Consider the following 19,122-nt stretch of genomic DNA (forward strand, 5'->3'; position numbering starts at 1 on the left):
TTTTCCTTTGGCTGGTTGGGCTTTGGGACATGGATGACGGGCAGAAAAGCAAAGCAGTGAAGACAGCCAGATTTACCGCTAGCCCATAGGAGCTGCGTGCTCCAAACAGAAGCGGGGGGTGAGTCCTTCAGTGCAGCTCCTTTTGGAAATGGGATGATTTTGAGAAGCTGATAGCATTTGAACTCAAGTTCTTCACATTTGGGTCCGGTTTAAGGCCCAAGGATCTCCTTTAGCACAGATCCTTCTGTCCTGTGACCCTTGGTGAATGTGGGGTAGGGATGTGAGCTGTGCTTGCCATGGGATGTGATGGGAAGGCTCCCTTAGGCTCAGAGCCAATTTCCTAAAGTTGGTGCTGGGGATAATGTTTTGGCAAAGTGCTGACTCCTTGGTTTTCCCCATCATTGTCCTTATGAAAAACGCCCTTTCCTGAACTATTATCGCATTTCTTCTCAATTGGTCTCTGAAACAATGATCCATAGATTCAGCTCTTTCCATTTTAACCTGTTCTGATGTTGTTTATGCTGGTGGAAATCAGGAACGATGCCAGCACGAGTTCGGGCAGCGGCTAATTAATATCAGAGATTTTCTTCTGTTAATCTCACTTCCTCACAGCATGTTTTTTACTGTCCACTGCTGTTTCTCTCCTACTCCTCTTCGGGGTTACTGAGGTGCCGCTGAGATGCGGATCCTCTCCCTGCAGAGTGGATTCGATGAAGGCAGCAGAGGTACGAAGCCCTGCCTGCTGCCCAGCCGTGGGTCAAGCCACCGAGCTGCACGGCCCCACGTGTAAAGACACTTTTGGGTCTCCCCTTTGCGTTCCTGCTGTCAGCACCGGCTGAGGTAGGTAGGAGCAGGAGGAGGTCAGAGCCTTCCCGGAGGAGGGGGGCTGCAGGCAAAGAGCAAGAATTGTTTGGCATTGTGGTGGCCTGCCTTTGAACTGGTAACTTAGCCTTGAAAGCTAGTGCTGGTAATTGCCTATCTTGATAATAACCGTGTGAATACTGTTATCTAGTCCACCCTCCCACTTTCCAGCCATTGTGCAGTGGTGCTGCCTCATTTCTTGGCTTGGCGATACCTGCTCATTTCCTAGGAGCCAAATCAAAATAGCCTCTGATCTCGCTGCCCATTTCCTTGCCTAGCTGGGCACGAAATCACAGGTCTGCATCATTGCCAGGAGCATCCAGCTTCCTTTCATGGGCTTATTCCAGCCAGTGTTTTGCTAACTGGAAGCCTTCCAAATTCAGCATCGCAGCCTACTTACTGGGTTTCCCAAAGCCACGTAAACTTTTCTGACTGCTTCCTTGCGGCCCTGGGACGGTTTCCATAAGCATATGTTCTTCTGCCCTCTTTTTTTCATCTCGAACCAGTTTTCTTGCAGCTAACAGGCGCTACTGTCTGTCTGACCAGGAGACCGTGCTTGAAACCAGGGAGTAAAGTGCTTTTACTGGGAAGTAAAATCCATAATTGTACAGATTTAAAAAATCATGGACAAAACCCTGGTTTCTTGGCATAATTATAGCCTTTCTCCTTCTCATTAACCCTTCCATGAATCAGCTGTTGCTCTCTTTCCCCTGGTGCCTGCTCCCTTGCTCTCCGATGGGCTATACATGCCTGATGAGCCTTGCAGCTGTTGCTCTGAGGTTTGCTGCTTCCCTTTCAGCCCCGAAGGGGAAGGGTTCGTGTGGCCCAAACCTCACCGCCGTCTTCCAGTTCTATTAGTTCATCTAATAAAAAGGATTACCTCTGCCCACCTCCCACGCCTCCCTTACATAAGAAGCGTGAATCATCGGGATCTCAAAAGCATGATATCTGCCCAAAGAGCCAACTTACAAAGGAATAATGATAGCCCTGTTATTTAACTGGAACCGCAGCCTCGGGCTTCAGCAGGAGCCCAGGCAGGGGGTGGGTTCCGTACAGGCAAGGGCCCTCTGGCTTTTGGGTGGCCCTTCCCCATAGCATCCCTGTTCTGGACCTGTTGCAGCAACACTTCAGCTTGCTCCTGTCGGGTGGGTTCATGAGCTTTTACAGTGTCAAGGATTTATTTTTTCGGCCTATGAGAAGCAGAATTGCAGCAAAGCCCCCTGCGAATAGGTGTTACAGCCCGAGACAAGCTTTTTAAGTCTACTTCTTTTCATTTTTCTCTTTTTCAAGAAAAATTATGGTGGCATCCAGCACAGGACCTGCTGGCTGGTGCAGGGAGAGGCCCCCTTGGTTGCAGACCTTCAGCGTGGGGACCTTCATGCTCAGAGAGGGGCTAACCAAAAGCCGCCCTGCCCTTCTCATTTCAGCTGGGGAACTGGAGAAATGCAACGCTCCGGTGGGTCCCAGCCACCCAGAAACCTGTGGTTATGGATTGCCATCAGACTCCACATCAGAGCCATCTGTTTCACGCGCAGCAGCAAAGGGAGCATTTCAGTTTTTTCCCCAGCGTGGCAGGACATGAATCAAAGCAAAGGCAGGCGAGCAAATCTGGAGCCAAGGAAAACTGGGAGGTGCTGAGTTACCAAAAGTGCTTTGGATAGGTCAATGCTACCCAATTGTCAGGAGAAGGGAACATATATGTGTATGTAGGTGTCTAGCATCTCTTGGGCTCCATCCCATTTTGGGATAGTCCAGGCGGGAGAATGGTAAATCCCAAAAATACGTACTCTCTGGCTTAAATCGGAGTGGGGCCATGTGTGTGGTAAAAGGGAGCGAAAATAAAACCCATTCTTCCTTGGCTTCAAAAGTTTGGACTGCAAAGGAGCTCTATTCAGGTAGCATATAAGGGCAGGGTTTTCCTTATTCAGCCAAAGTGCGAGGCAGGGTAACAGAGTTATGGCCAAACTAAATCAACGGCAGCTCTTTTTCCAGCCACACCTCTGTTTATATCGGACCTTTTATGCTCATACGACTCCAGTGGTTCACGTTGTGCTGGGTGGCATCTTGCCTTAATTTTTCAGAAAAGATTTAAGGTTAATGGCTGATGCCTGGAGCACTTTGTTCTTCAAAATGCCTGTCCATCCTCTCCTCTCTCTACACAAATTTCATCCACTTGCTCAAAGGTTCCTGTTCCTCCCAGAGGAAAGACTCACCCGCTTGTGCTGCAGCTGCTAAACAGCCCCAGCACCCAAAAAATGAGGCAGTGGTCTTGGTTTAGGCTGCAGGGCTGCTCTTGCAGCAGCTGGGCTGTGCTGAAGTCGGGCTGGGACCCTGCGAGGGGGACTTGGGGAAAATGGCTTTCTGTGGGATGTGTTCCCCCCCCATCCCAAGTCCAGCTCCTCACGGTCGTCTGTTACAGCTCCAGGGTATTTAGAAGCCTGAATGTTCCCAAAACTGAGTGAAGACCCAAATTTCTGAGTATTTTTGGTTGCCTAACTACTCGGATGGCCCCAGGGACGACCCCCCCACATACTCGGCCTGACTCCAGGGCAGTGGGTGTGAAGCATCAACCAGCTTTTCAGAGCTGCTGTGCCTCATGAAGTGTCTCGGTGCTTTGACAGACCTGGCCACGAGATACTTTGGATTATCAATCCTGGCGTGTGCCAGATTTCTTAAGTGCAAAGAGCACCTGTAGATTTTGACTCTCAAAGGTGTGAGTACTGCCAGAGGAGGAAGGGAAGTGGTCCAGTGCCAGGCGGATGCAATGCACTTGGAATGGAGATGGAGCAGCCTTCCTCTTAATGGGACATCTGCAGTGGGAGGTCAAATATCTTCCCAGCTTTCTTCATCCATGCTTTTGCCCAGGCCTGCTGAACTACGGTCCCTTTTCAGAGCACTTTCAGGACAAAGGTGTAGAGGCTGAGATCTCCCCTTCCCGCTGCCTGGTAGGGTGAGGTCTTTCAGCTCTGGCTGAAACACCTCCAGCTCCCAGCCAGGGCAATGGAAGGGGTTAAAGAGCAACATGATGAGCAGCCCTCTGGTTTGGTTAAAACCTCTGGAGCTGTTTGGTTTCCTATCTCACAGAACTGAAAGCAGTTTTGGAAAACGGAAAGCACGTGAAGCCACTGCGTGGTCTGGTGGTGGGGACGCGTTTACCACCGAGGGAGTCTCGCTCCTCTGGACGGTGCCAGCCAGGCACCTCTGAGGTCTTGGTGCAATGCTGCTGCCAGGCAGCCCCATGGCACTGACCACCCCTGTCCTTGCAAAATTGCCATAGGGGTAGGGGACAGTATGGCCAACGCAGGTGTCCTCACCCCTGAGGATGGCACTCGTCATGAGCAGAGTGATTTATGCTGGAACTGCCCCAGAACCGGCAATTCGAGCCCAGGGCTGGGAGCCACCCTCTGTCCTCAGCCGTCGGTGCAAGAAAAAGGGGGGACAAATGCCAGGTCAGCCCCTGCTGTCCCCCCAGCCCCACACAGGTCCCACACTTGAGCGGGGTGCCACCAAGGTGCTCTGCATGGGCATGGACCGAAGCCTTACCCCGTAACGTAAATTTAGGAGCTGGGTGAGAGCAAAGGCACAGCCACACACACCACAGGGCTGCTGTGCACAGAACCCCCCCTTTTGGGGGGAGCGTCCCAAAAATAGAGGTCCAAACCTATTGCATTGGAAGCTGCCCTCAAACTGTGGCTGTCTAAGGGCAAAGAAGAAATTACCAGAGCAGAGGGGAGAAAGCGGCTGGCTCTCATGGGATGGCTCTGCCTCCCATCCCCGCAGGGAGGGTCACCCTCCAGAGGGGACCCCACGCAGAGCTGGGAAGAGGTGGGCATGAGGCACCAGTCTCATTTCTCACGGAGAGGCACTGATGGCAGGACGGCCCTGCCGAGGCCACGGTGGAGCTGTTTTTCTGACATTTAAGACTGTTTTTCTGTCCTCCACTTTGAGCAAGGACTACTCTATAAAAAAAAGCCCTCTGTCCCCGCTGCGGCTGCACTTGGGCTGGGGGATTGCAGCAGCCCCTTGCAGTGCAGATAAACCTGAAATCTCCACGGAGGGCCTTGCATCATGCCGTGGCGGGGGCCGAGGTGCTCAGGCCCCCCGTATGCTCCCTCCGCCGCTGCCGGTGCTCGCAGCATCCGTTGCGGGCAGCCCCGCAGAGAGGCCGCCCGGGCAGGCTGGCCCCCCTCTGTTCCCTGGGCCACCCAAACTCCGTTTCACACCTCACATCATCATTGCCATCGCTGACACATGAGATCAAACCCATGGCGTTTTGCTAAAATCCATAGGAAATCATTCCACAGCCTTTCCTTATGTTTAGCTTAGCGGATTTTCAGTAGATTCATTCCCTTCTTCTTTTTTTTTAAACAAAAACAAGCAGCGTGCTAAGAAATGTGAACCCGCTGGGATGTTTTCAGCCTTGGCCGGAGCTGCCTGAGCCCCCCCGGGGCCGGGAGGCTGCCTCTGGCCGGGGCTCAGCGGGCGGCTTTCTGGGACAGCCATTTCTGATGCAAGCCGGCGTGAAGCCGGCTGTCTGAGGGCAGAGCAGAGCCGCTCCACTTCTGCTCAGCGCCGGACGGCAGCGGCATGGCGCTCCGGGGAGCCTGCCTGCTCCTCTGCCTCCTCTCCCTCGCCCACGTCTCCGGCCAGCAAAACGCCAAAGTCCGGCAAAAGCCAGTGGCTCCCAAGAAAGGTAAGGAGCGGCGGCACCTTCCCGGCAAGAAAACCTGGCGAGGCTTGGGGGGGATGCAATCACCTTGATCATTTGGGCATTTAACAGTGCTTTAATGAAACTTTTTAAAAAGCATCTAAATACCTCATAAAGTCTTATTTTTTTCCTCCCTGGGGGAATGATTGCATAGCCCTTCTGTAAAATAGCGAGGAAATTGAAATGGTTTTGGTGAGTTCCTACATTGAATAAATTTGATGGCACAGCTTGGTCTGAACTTCAGAGGGCAACATATTTTCCATGTTATCTCTAAGGTTCTCCCCAAACGTTTCCTCTACTAAAATCTCCCTTTCTATGATCCCTACCCCTCCTCATTCATTTTGCAGAAGCAAATAAGTGGCAGATGACAGACTACTGTTGTAGATTTGGAGACAAGAGTAGGCAGATAATACATAATCCATTAAATATCAACATGGATCTTTAAAACACTTGCCCCGGGTGTATGTCAAGCCATACACGAACTCCAACTACTCAGGCTTACCAGAGGGCAAGGCACACAAAAAGATGCCTAAGTTTTCTTTTCCCTAGTGTTTGGGTTTTTTTTTTCCTTCTCTTTTTTTGTTGCTGTCCCATCCTTTCTCCCTCTGACTCAATGCACGGTGATTATAGGAGAAGGCAGGTAAGGAAGCGGCTTGCATTGCAGCCCAGCGGCGTGTGAGCCTGCCTGCCTGATGTGTCCGACTGCAGTCGCATGGGCTTGGACCACTTCTGGCAGGCGCTTGGCTGCTTGGAACAAAGCAGGGAGCGAGGAAGAAGCATCCCAGGAATTTGTTTGGCCAGGCTGCTCTCTGCGCTTGCCCGGTGGCTATTTTCATCTGATCCCATCCTTGAGAAATTTTTCCTTTTTCTTCCATTAGATCTTTCTATGAAATCATTGCATAGCTGCTTGTTCCATGTCTGTGGCTGTTTTCTAGAGCAAAAATACCTCCTTGAGCTGGTATAGGGTACATACGTGGTTGCACTTACTGGACGTACCAGGAGAGAGAAATGAGTTTCTTAGAGAAATCTTATTTTTCTCTCTGTGTCACTGGAACCGCTGTTTGCAACCCACTGGTAACAAGCAGGTGAGAGAAAAATCAGGTGGTGGGAGAAAAGCCAGGTGGTGGGAGAAAAATCACCTTTTTGAGAGGAAAATTTAAACACATTTTTCAGAGGGGAGGGGGCAACATTTTTTTTCTGAAAATCAAGCCATCTGAAACAGCTGGTGGCAATTTTTCCTGAGAGCTTTGGGGTTTCTTTTCAAAGGAGAGGTCAAGTTTTCTTTGGGGAAAAGAAGAAAAAAACCAAACTTGGCATTATTTGGCCGGCTGCATCCAGCCGCGCAGCGGGTCAGCTGCCCTGCCTTTACTGGAAACTTCCAGCATTTCTTGGTTAACTTTTTTCTGATTTTTACCAACACCAGGGGATGGGGAAAGAGGGAGAAAAGCACTAAAAGTCCCCCACGAGGCTCCTCTTTGCCCCCCGCCCCTCGCCATGTCCCAGCCCGCCTGCCCACCTGTCGCAGGGGCTGGGGCTCAGGGGCAGGATGCCCCATCCCATCCCCATCCCAGGCCCTCAGTGCCTCCCCTCCCAGTTCACTCCCTGCCCTTCACCGGGGAGGGTCAGGCAGGTTGAAGCCACTGGAGGTTTGGGGTGCTCGGCTGGATTTATTTTTCTTTAATCTGCACAGCCAAACCGCATATGTTAGAAAAGAAAATGATGATTTGAGCCAAGCTTTTTCTCTTTTTTTTCCCTTGTATTTGGTTTTTTTTGTTTGTTTTGTTTTTTTTCTTCTTTTTTGTAATTATTGCTTACATTTGGATCTGCTTCAGAACAAAAATGATGCTGTTTCAACATGAAAAAGCCAAACCATAGCATTTAGAAAATGCTGAGATAGCACATTCAGTTTGCCTGCTGTTGGGTTTTTTTCCCCCTCAAATTTCTCCCCAGTGATTTTCCCAGATGCAGCGGTTCAGCAAACTCTCCCTGAACCCCGATGTCTTGGGGGGCAGATGGGATTTGCCCTCCTCCAGTCTCGCCCAGAAGGGTGCCCAGGGCAGGCGGGAGCGGTGGCGGGCAATGGCACGGGTGCCCCGGGGCGATGGCATGCCCTGCTCAGGGGTCCAGGCTGGGGACCCTGGGGGGGCTCCCCTTGGTCACAGCCATGGCGGGGTGCTGGGGGCATGGGAGGGAGCATCTTTGTGTAGTTCTCATGTCTATTTTTAAGGTAATTGGAGACGGCCATTGGAGTCCGGGTGCTTAAATCGGCGAGTACGGGCTGATGTGGGTGCCGCTCCTGCGGGTGCCCAAAATTCCCATGTAATCTTGGAGTGTGGGTGCTCTTCCTAGAAAATGCCTGTGAACATTTACACCGATATAAACCCAGCACAGGTGTGTTTGGTCCCCTCCTCTGATCCAGGGACAGACTGCAGTATGGGACCCGACTTTTCTGGCTGGGACATTCAGGGAAATGCCTGGTGTCAGAAGAAATACCGATGGCCAGGGAGGTTTGATGACAGACGTTGTGAACCAGAGCGATGCTCGCCCTGCCGGGGGACAGAAACCTGTTCGGATAGGAACAAACTGGATGATGGCTGCCCAGGCAAAGCTAAGCAACCCAGATATAGATCCAAACTTCATGTAGGGGTAGTTAAATAATCAAAATGAAGTAGAGGGATTGCGTTGTTATTCAGCATATAATTAGAACAAAGAAAAACGGGCAAGAGCTCCCATTTGCAGCATCAAATACATTACTGGCCAGGCTTTCAAACCAACAGACTATTGCGACCCACATCCTTCTGTGAGTCTCCTCTTCATCTTGCTTCTGCCCACGCTTCATCCTGCTGCCCACAGTTAGCCGCACAAGGACCTGCTCCGGCTCCCATGGGCAGCATTGGAAGCCCCCATGCTGGCTTCAGTTGCAGCAAACCCAAGCTGTAATAGCGTTGATCATGGGCTTCAGGAGATGAGCCTTGAGAAAATAACAGCACAGAGACAAAAACCTCTGGCAATAGAATAGAAAACTCGGTGTTTGTTGATGTAGCCATGGTACTTGCTTTGTAGCTGAAGTGCAAATTAACCAGTCCTGATTCTCCCTGCGACGTCCCAGTGAACGCGGTGCTGCAGGAATATCTTGTGGCCCACGGCTTGGAAACTAGGTGGTGAAAAGGGACAGGGCCCTTAGGTAGCTATCAAGGAGACGTCTCCACCTTGGGTGATGGGGACCCTCTAGATGGGAACCCACCAGCAAACCCAGATGGAACAACATAAGGAGCTGCCCCAGCAAGGCTCATTGGCAGTGTCCTGCCATGGCCCTTGGATGTTACTTAAACCTAAGGGACATTTGTTCTGCTGCAAGATAGGCTTGTGTGGAAAAAAAAAAGGCACTAATTAGCTCTTTCCCACAAAGTGTTTTCATCAAAGGCACCAAGATAATAGCTAGTGCCTCAGTGTTAAGTGAACCCATTAAAGTTAATTGAGCAATGAGTAAAGCAGCTTAATGCCCTCCTCCTGATGTGTCTGGCTTTTCATATTCATGGCACCGTAATCTTTGGGCTGGTGGTTTTGGTTTGCATCCAAGCTGCTTCCTCGCTTAGCTGGCTTGGTGCCTTGGCTCCCCATCCTCCCCATCTCCTTGACCGTTCTACTGCATTCGTGGACAAATTGTCCCCTTTCCTTTCACCCCATGAGGACTACCAGATGCTTATGCCAGGCGAGGTAAAGCAATAGGAGCAGCAGAGATAGCGTAATGAATACAAACACCTCAATGTCTGATCTCCCACCACCTCCAAGGCACAACACTCCTTTTGCTCCTAGACAGGAGAAATCCAAGTACTGATTAATAGTTGGTTGGAGCTGTTGCAGAGGCAACACACCTAGCAAGACGTAGGCTTTAGTAGCAGGCTGCAACCAACTCCCAGGACAAGGAGGTGTCTTCTCGCAGCAGGAGAGCAGCTGTGGCCAGTTTTTGGGTACCTGCACTGGGGATGCTGAAGGCAGAGGCAGGGCAGAGGCAGCTGTGATGGCCTGAGGGATGGTGTGGTTGGTGGGCTGAGGGGTGGGGTGGCTGATGGTGCAGGGATAGATCTAGTGGAGGTACTGCAGCCCTTCCCACCGCTTCCTGCTGAGCATCAGCCTGGCGAGCGAAGTGCTTTCCAGCCAACGCACTCATGAGAGCAGACTAATGTGGGGACACAGCAAGGAGTGCATACAGAGAAAATAATGTGTTAGGGTGTTTAAGGAAAGCCAGGAGGGTGTGCTGTGAATAGAGAGAGAGGGCATGTTTTTGAGGAGTTTAGAAAAGCAATAAATCCTATTCAGCAGCAGCTTTAAGTTCCCCGCAAAACACTCGTGTGTGGCAGGACTCCTGCTCAGGAAGAGCAGCGTCGTATGGTGCCCTCCTGCATTTTGGGAGCTTGACCCCAGTGCAACACCACCCCAGGTGAGTGCCCTACATAGGGGCTCCAGAGACGAGCCTGCACCTTGCAACGCTCATGCGTGCAACCCCCACTCCAGCACTGCAGCAGCAGCCCAAGGGGAGACCACCAGCCCATGAAGCCCCATGAGGTGCAAAGCCCCAAAACCCAAACTGGGAAAACTGGGTTGCTAGTGGACCCAGGCTAGCAAGCAAACACTTGCTCTGATGGATATGCAAGGGGACAAGTGTTGACTTTGCAGATCCCTTTTGTTTGTCCTTCTCTGAGGACAGAGAAACAGGGAGTTTTGATGATAAGAGCAGCTGTCCCCTCCCTGGGGACATGGCCAATATTTATGCTCCTCCCTTGGTTTCTCCAACAGATGGTGTGAGCCTCAAAATGATTGAAGACCTGAAGGCCATGATTGACAACATCTCTCAGGAGGTTGCTCTACTGAAGGAAAAGCAAGCACTCCAGACAGGTAAAGGACTTGCTAAAGAAGGCATGGCTTTTGCTTTGAGAGAGGAGCTGCTTATAAAGTAGCTACAAGTGCTCCACATGCTTTAACAAGAGATGCCCAAGCGCCCTGCGACAAGGAGTCCATCACAGGGAAAGAGGTTGGGGGATCAAAGCTAAATGTGGGCTCTCTGCAATTCCTCCAGGCAGATGAAGCTCCTCAAGCAGTTGATGACAGGAGTTGTGCAGCATATGGCCCTCCTCTTCATGCACCAGCGCTTCCCATTTGTAAAGCTGTGGATATTTCTATGACACCAAGCCAGATGTTCATTTTCCTTTATGAATCAGAGGGAGGGGTAATAGATTATTCTGTACTTCAGTCAAATGTAGCTTAGTCTTTTGTCTGAACCCCAGTGAAATGGTGACCTGGTCTTTTATACATGCCACTGTATTGCCCAGGGAACCTCATGGAGGGCAGTCCCACCATCCTTCATTGAACACACACAGAGGACAGTCCTAAAATGTCCATCTTCCAGCCATGCTCCATGGTTATTCTGTGCAAACTCCACCAACATCGATAGGAGAGGGATTTGCAGAACATGAAAGAGAAATGAGATGAAAATGCAAGTTAAGGAGAATTTTCTCCTTAAAAGAAAAGGAACACAAGCAAAATCAAGGCTTTAGTTCCAAGCTCACATTCATTGGTTTGGATATTAATGTGTGGCTCTGATTAGTTATTGTTTGGCTACAGTACCCTGCACATTCATGGTTTAGAACTTAAAAAAAAAAAAAAAATTGCTATTCTTAACAATAAAATCAGAGGCAAGTAGAAACTTCCTCTGAAGACCTCAAGCTATGCAAGCAGAACACTTCTGATCAAAGCCTATTAAAAAAGACATTTTTCTCATGCTTGCATAATTAATGTGATTGAATTGAAATTGCAGCCTTTTTTTCCAAAACACTCCAACACCCGGCAGCGCCCATCAGAAACCTTACCTCCAGCAAACTCATCAGAGCAAGTGTAGCAGCAGCTGGGGGAGAGCGAGGCCAGGGGAAGGGGCAGGAGGACCACGCTGTGCCTCTGCTCCAGCAGCAGCAGAGCCCAGGAGGGTGACAGGGGCACCCCGAGGTCCATTATTTTTCCCGGTGGTTTGCAGACAAGGAGGGCACATCCCCACAGCCATGCCCTGCGTAGGAGGGAGAGGGGCCCAGGGACTCCCGTGCTGCCAAGAGTCACTGCACAGCCTAAGAAATGAAATTTCTAGTTTGGCCGCTGCGTTTGCTGCTGCTGCCTCTCCCTGGGCGCTGTTTTTAAAACCAATTCCCTTTCTGTCTTTTTGTTCTGTTCGTGTGGTAACCTCTCAGTTTGCCTGAAAGGCACCAAAATTCACCTAAAATGCTTTCTTGCGTTTTCGGAGACCAAGACGTACCATGAGGCCAGCGAAAACTGCATCTCGCAGGGCGGCACGCTGAGCACCCCCCAGAGCGGGGAGGAGAACGATGCCCTCTACGACTACATGCGCAAGAGCATCGGCTCTGAGGCGGAGATCTGGCTGGGCCTCAACGACATGGCGGCGGAGGGCAAGTGGGTCGACATGACGGGCGGCCCCGTCCGCTACAAGAACTGGGAGACTGAAATCACCACCCAGCCCGACGGCGGCAAGCTGGAAAACTGCGCAGCCTTGTCGGGGGCTGCCGTCGGCAAGTGGTTCGACAAGAGGTGCAAAGACCAGCTGCCCTACATCTGCCAGTTCATGATCGTGTAGCGGCGGGGGCTCCCCCCTGCCCACCCGCAGCCCGGGTCTTCCCCTTTGGCAGCAGGATTATAAAGCTATAGGTATGTGTACATGTACGTATGCACGCACGCACGCACATGTTCAAATAGAGTCGTTCTTTGCAAAGAAAGTCGTCACAGCTCGGTATCGGATTAGAGAGCGTTAGAGCATTTCGTTTGGCCACATCCAGCCCTGTTAGCAGCTGCATCGTTCTTACTAAGGCACAATTTATAGATATATTTTTTTACACAGGGAATTTATTCGGACAGCTCGGTTGTTTTGGCAAAGAACCAGTGCAGTAATCCAGCCTTGCAAACAGCCACCTCGGCTGCCCGGGACTGTCACTCTGCAATGTCCTTTCCCATCTTGCTGAGCTTCATTGGGACACCAGCAATGCCAGTTCCCACTTTCTTCTCCTATTTTGCTTCCCCGTGAGCTCTGGCAAACGGGATTGAGCTCCTGGTCCCTCACAGCACCCCGATTCAGGCTCCTGGGGATCGAGGTCCTGTCTCAACGAGCAGAGGGAGTTACTTCTGCTTTGCGTTGAGAAATGCAATTGGGCCTATTGGCTGGTCAACGGGGTGTCCGACTCATCCCCCTATGTGCATGAATGAATTAGCAAGTAACAGGCATGGGTCGACTTACTGAGAAGGAGAGCGTCCTTTGCAGAAGCATTCCCCATTTTGTTCATCCTTTTCTCATCAGTCAGAAGCCAATGTTTCACTGATTTCAGTGGGAGAGCTAGACCCACTGCCAGATCTTTTTAAAAAATCCTGTCAGAAGCTTTATTTATTCTCCAGCATCATGGAGGAAGAAGTGATGCCTTACAGCATAGTCAGACAATATATTCTTGGAAACAGAAGATGAAAGTATTAGGTAAATAACAGAAATGTAATGCTATTAGGGAATATGCTACCATGTAAAAAACAATTGTCTATTGAAAATGAACCCCAGGACAACCCACTTTAGCAGCTTTAGGAATCATCTGACCTATTTTAGTGATGGAAATCCAGCTGAACTACTTCAGTCTTTGTTGGTCCAGGCATAGTCCTCAGCAAATATAAATCTACTGAGTACTGTTTGTGCCAATAAAGTCATGCCCAGCTGAATATAATGTTTTGCTGAGAAAAGGGTTAAAGAAAAAAAATAAATTGAAATAAACAGCAATGATGGGAAAGAAGTGCAGGTCACCCCAACAGCTTAATGAAACTTTGCCGATGCTGATTTGCTGGCTGTTGGCTGAAAGGTATCAGCAGTTCTTTGCAGCTCAGTGCTTGGTTATAATCCCTCCAGTTTGGGTCACATCCCCTGCGCTGCCAGGTTGGGGGTGTCAAGACCTGATGCTCTTGGGGAGCCCACGGGAGAGGTATTTCAACTTGCTGCTTTGTTTGAAAACAGCACAATGGTGGGTATTCCAAGATATCGAGTGGGAGAGCCAGGCTGGAGGGATCGAAACACACACACACACAAATGCAGAGTGCACACTTCCGAGGCTGTCACTATTGCCAAACTCTCCGCTGTTCAAATGACTATAAAATAAAAATATATATAGCTTGCTGAAGGAATGGAGTTGTGTCAATGTGATTGGAGTGCTTTCTTCTCCTTGCATTTCTCTTCAGAGCAGCTCCAGGGACCTGTCAGAGGGTCAGAGATATCAAAGGCAGAGGGGAAAAGCAGAAAGCGAGAGCCTCCCGCCCTGGGATACCGTTTATAGGATTTCCACCCCCACTCTTATCATCCCAGTCACATGCCACATGCAGGATACAGGCAGGGAATCCTTTTATAGGCAAATAAGATTTCCTTCCTCCCCTCCTTTTGCTGCTGGGAGATGTCACTCCAAAATATGAGCTGACCCGGAAGAAAGGTCCTTCCCTCCTTCCCCCATTTGGCAGCGGTAGCGGTGCCGGGGGAGGTGGCACCTCAGGTCCCAGCATGGAGCCAGCACTTCCCAGGCTGCCTCCCACCTCCTCCGCAACGAGCAGAGCTGCAGCAGCACCGAGCATCCCTCTCCTTCCTTCACTGAGGTGGTGACGACTTCTCCCTCCCCATCCTCCTCCTCAGCATCCCGCGAAGGAGAGAAGACCATACATGAAGGAGCCAGTGCTCCACACCAGTCGGGGAGGTTTCAACTGCTGCAGAACTGCACATGAAATTAGGTCTCTTTTGCAGAACAGGACAGCCCTTCGCAGACTCTGGGCCCTGATCCTGAATGTTTCCAAGGGTCTTTGCTGTAGGTCACGGTTACACCCTACAACCAGCTTGTCTCGATATAAACCCTCTAGTTCCCTTAGCAGACGATCGCTCCATGTTTTGAGATACACATGAACGCAAAGCAGCAAAGCCGGCAGTGTTGCTGGCTTTGATCCTGACTGGTCATAAAGCACAAGGTCTTAAAACATAAATGTGTGGTCAGAGAAATAAACAGAGGGCTTTTATGGGAGCCCAGGAACTAAAGAGGGGCACTGCAAAAGCCACAGACCCTGGCGATGTTGAGCTTTGGGGAAGATGCGGGTGCCATAGCTGGACCGTCTTTCTGCATGGAGTGTGGATCTGAAAAACAGCTGTGGAGAGCGATGCCAAAGGATATTCCCAGAGAGGACATTAAGGAGTCAACCTGTCAAAATGTAGAGAATAACGAGTTGCTCTCAGCAGATTTCTTGCTCATATCTCTCTTGCGCTCTATTTTCACATAGCTACACTCCTGCCAACACCATTCTTCATAGATGTTTTGCTCTTCTGAAGCTGGGAGGAGCGCGGGGAAGGGGTGGCTTTGCTCCTGTCTTATTTGTTAGACCCAGGATGCCAAAACTGACCTTGCAGATTCAGGGTTGCGTTTATGAGTTTAATATTTTTCTACATGTTTCTTCTTACTGTACATTATGAACTACAAATTTTCTTTTAGAAGCCAAAGAAAAGGAAATTCTGGAAGAGTCCTCATCCTTGCTTACCACAGCACTCTTTGTTTTTATTTGTTTGTGGCCAGCCCCACATTTTGTGCTCACAGTGAACGCCGGGGTGGAGGGGTTGAACAGGGGACGCTGGCTGCCTCCACTCCAGCATGGCCCGATGGGAACTGCCCAGAGCAGATGGTGTCCATCTGCTGGGGGCTGGGACAAGCATCACTTTTTTTGATCTTCCATTAAATCTTTTTGGCACTCAAGCCAGAGAAGAACATCTGCTGTCCACAAAGTGCGGTCTCAGTCAAAGGGATGCAGACTAATGGAAAGAAACCTCAGCTCTCCCCCAAGAAAAAGAAATGTGAAAGTGATCATGTCTGAACCAACATATTGCAATGCCTGCAATCTCAAATGAACCTCATGTTGTTAAAATAGATGTTGTGTAAAATCTTGTGCCAGTGATCACGCCGCTCAGCTGCCTGCAGCTCTGTAACACAGCAGAGGACAGAGGAAACATGGAATGTGCATATATTTATATAAACAAAAGAAGAAAAGTTAATGGGTGAGCCCACAGAAAGCGTTACCCCAGCACTACGCCATCCACAGCTGACTTCAGTAGAGCTACGCTAATCTACCCAACCAATTGTCCTGACCCCAGTTCACCACGGTCCTGAAGTACAGGCAAAGGACCAAATGGTTAAAAGTAAAATGGTTAACCGTAAAATGGTTAATACCTTTGTGAAGTAACCCTCCGAGCAAGGGCCAGAACAGCACACTATCAACATATGCCAGCGGCCTGGCCAGCAGCCAGCTTGCTTTTGGCTTCAGTCAGTAAAAGGGGCAGGTAGGCAAAGGTGAGTAAGAATTTGGCATTCGCAAGCCAAAAGCTTGTTTTGAGCCTTGAACACTTTTGGGGGACTCAATCCTTAGCAGTCCTGGGTAAATTCAGATCAAGAGAGTTCGGTGACATGGGAAAAGGACCCCAAGCAGAGAGAGGGAGAAAATTCACTCTCAGAACAAGCAACCCAACCCCACGCCTCTGCTCCTTGCGCCTGTCTGCTCGGTCTGGGGGTTACTCCAACCCAAGTCTCTCACTGTCATATGTAGTCTCTCCCCATCATCTTCTGCAAGGAACAGCTCCCAAACACTTCTGCTCCTGCCTCCCCCAAGGGGAAGGCAATTCCCACCTCTGGCTGTGGGATGAGACCATCAGTAGGATGCACCTCAAAAGGGAAGGAGCACCTCCACCCCTGCACCACTGAGTCTTGTTATTCCTATAGGCTTTACTGGTTGATGCCGCTCCTGTGTAAGCACTGAACCCCACTTCAGTACCTGACCTCTCAGTCTCTCCTTTTACAAATAAAATAAAATAGAAAAATTAAAATTACACTTCTCCAGCTCAGAAGCTGCCATAGGCAGGGAAGAAACACAGATCTGTAAGGATCAGCAAACAAGGGTAAGCCAAGCAACCGCTGGGAGCGTAAATATAAAACAGTTGGGGGTCACTACGCTGATGGAGAGCATAAAAATAACCTCCTTGCAGGTAGAAGATAAAGCAGGGGATGATAGAATATCAGACTATGGTGTACAGAGAGAAAAAAATAGTGCTTTATTCCCTAACAACATCTAAAATTATCTCCTGTTTCGAAGTATCCGGAGGGAATCCAAAGGTAACAGCTGGGTACTCTTGCAAATACAGCTAAAAACAAAATCACAAACATCTTAGCCATGACTCACACCCAGCAGCCTCACCGCTCTGTCCTGCTCTGTGCCGACAGGTCAGCGGCTGCCTCACCTCCCTGCAGCCTCCTGCTAGAGCCTCGGGCCATCGGTGCTGGTGGTGACCACAAGGCACCCAGCGCCCGCAGCCTGGGTGCTCGCTAACCAGCGCTGTGCCCTCAATGTCCAGCCTCATCCCAGGCAGGAGACAAAAACCTTCAGGTGACCGCCCTGCCAAGAGGTGAGGCCAACTGCTAATAGCAGAAAATATTTGCTTTCACTTCAGCCCTGTTAGAAAGCTAACCCTGAGCCCGTTGAAGAGAAAAAAACACACAAGCCGCTTGCCAACCTTGCAGGCTGGCAATGAGGAACACATCTCAAGAAGCTATGTTTAGAAAACACTGTTTGGGAAGCACTACATCGTATGAAAGAAAATGCAAGAGGGGAAATAAAACCTACATCCCCTACTGCTTTGCAGAAATACCCCAGGGCCAGCTTAGTTTCCCACTGCAGTAACAGGAATGCTTCTTATTTCCATCACACCCATCAACAGGGATACCAAAAGCAAGGTCTCTGGTGTTCAATGTTGTACCCCCTTTCTATGTTTCTCAGGACCGGTGAGGCCACATCTGGAGTGCCAGGTCCAGTTTTGGGCTCCCCAGTACAGGAGGGGACATAGACTTACTGGAGCGAGCGCAGTGAAGGGCCACAAAGATGATGAAGGGACTGGGGCAACTGTTGTGTGAGAGCGGGGACTGCTCAGCCTGGAGAAGAGAAGGCTTGGGGGTCCTACCCACATGTTTAAATACCTGATGGGGATGGGTAGAGAAGACAGAGCTATGGGCACAAACTGAAATGCTGGAAATCCTGCTTAAACAGAAGAGAAACCTTTTTTCTGTGAGGGTGGTCAGACACAGGTTGCCCAGAGAGGCTGCAGAGTCTCCATCCTTGGAGATACTCAAATCCTGACTGGACACGGCCCTGGACAACCTGCTCCAGGAGACCTTGCTCTGAGCAGAAGGTGGGACCAGGTGATCGCCAGAGGTCCCTGCCAACCTCAACTAGTCTGTGCAGACACGGAGACTGAGCAAGGGATCCTACCTACGCAACTGGGTCCTCTTCTACAGTCACAGGAGAGACACGGGCATTTCAGGGGGAGACTGATGACCTCAGGCACCTGATGGATGAGCTGTCATGTAAAAGCCGTCCTACAGTGAAAGGTTATCAAGAAAGCTGATAAAATAATCTCTTGTGGGATGTGATTTCAAAACTGTAATGTTGCCAGAGCTCTAGATACTAGGTCTTACTGCTCTGCCAAGTGTGATCAGAAGACAAGAGCTGAAACTTCATATAGCTATTCAACCGAAAGGAAACTGAAAAAACTCCACCAAAGCAGCACAAAGCAAATGAGATGTATTTTTATATTAAATGATCAGTCCAAACACACAATTCACGAGTGGGTAGATGCAGTTGTGAATCAGCTCAACCACAGTGACAGATTTGCTTTACTGTTAGAGCAGGATGGTCCATGGGCAGCTTGAATTTCATCCGGATTCACGTGCAGTCTGGACACTGCTCCATTGTTGGGAAGGCTTGGATCCAAACCCAAACCCCCGAGCACCGAGCCATGCTGACATGGGGGATCCAACCCCCGGGAGATGGCACAGGTCCCACCTGTCCGTGCACGGGCACAGAGGTGCTGCAACACACATCCATGGAGGTGGCTCTTGCACTTTGTTCTATAATATGTCAGAGCAGAAAGCCAAACCCTCAAGCAGGTAGACCTTAAACCAGTCAACTTTAAGGAAATGCTCCAGAAATAGCACTGGTTATAAACACGGTGAGACGAGGACTTGGAAAGCACTCTGTGGGTGGGGTGCTATGTACCTACAGTGAGTGACTGACAGTTTTCTACAGAGCCTAGAAACTGAACTTGCTTTGAAAAATGAAGCAGAACAACAATCAGCGCTTTTTATTCCTAAATTAAAATGTATGCACCAAAAAGGGATGCAAACACAGCGAGTAATTGTAGAGTATCGCTGGAGAAAGATAAACAAACCTGAAAGCATGGTACTGGGGAAAAAAAACCACCTTACATACAAAATGTGGAAAGCTTGAAAACAAACAAAAATAATCATTACCGAGAATTTTTCCTTCTCTTAAACATTCACAGGAATTGTTATGGCAGCCTATACAAGTAGCCTAGTTTTAAGCCTGCGGGAACTGCAGATGTAGGTAGTGCCCACAGCCAGATATAAAACCACCTCATGGCTTTTATCAAGTGATTAAAA

General features: G+C 49.9%; 1 protein-coding gene across 2 annotated transcripts in view; it reads left to right on the top strand.

The window, feature by feature from the left end:
* The first annotated feature begins 3,522 nt into the window (after window positions 1-3,522).
* CLEC3B (C-type lectin domain family 3 member B) overlaps window positions 3,523-19,122 on the top strand; it is a 33,830-nt gene continuing 18,230 nt past the window's right edge. The window contains exons 1-3 of one of the 2 annotated variants that reach the window (XR_012041131.1): window positions 3,523-5,554; window positions 10,367-10,465; window positions 11,806-12,277. Coding sequence is in view for 1 of the 2 variants with exons in the window: in XM_072853787.1 (XP_072709888.1) it covers window positions 5,449-5,554; window positions 10,367-10,465; window positions 11,806-12,206 (606 nt within the window). In the remaining variant the exon portion in view is untranslated. Of the gene's footprint in view, window positions 5,555-10,366; window positions 10,466-11,805; window positions 13,737-19,122 lie in introns of those variants that run through there. The other variant, XM_072853787.1, reaches the window with a different exon arrangement.

Source organism: Ciconia boyciana, chromosome 2, assembly GCF_034638445.1.
Source record: "Ciconia boyciana chromosome 2, ASM3463844v1, whole genome shotgun sequence".
Lineage (NCBI taxonomy): Eukaryota > Metazoa > Chordata > Aves > Ciconiiformes > Ciconiidae > Ciconia > Ciconia boyciana.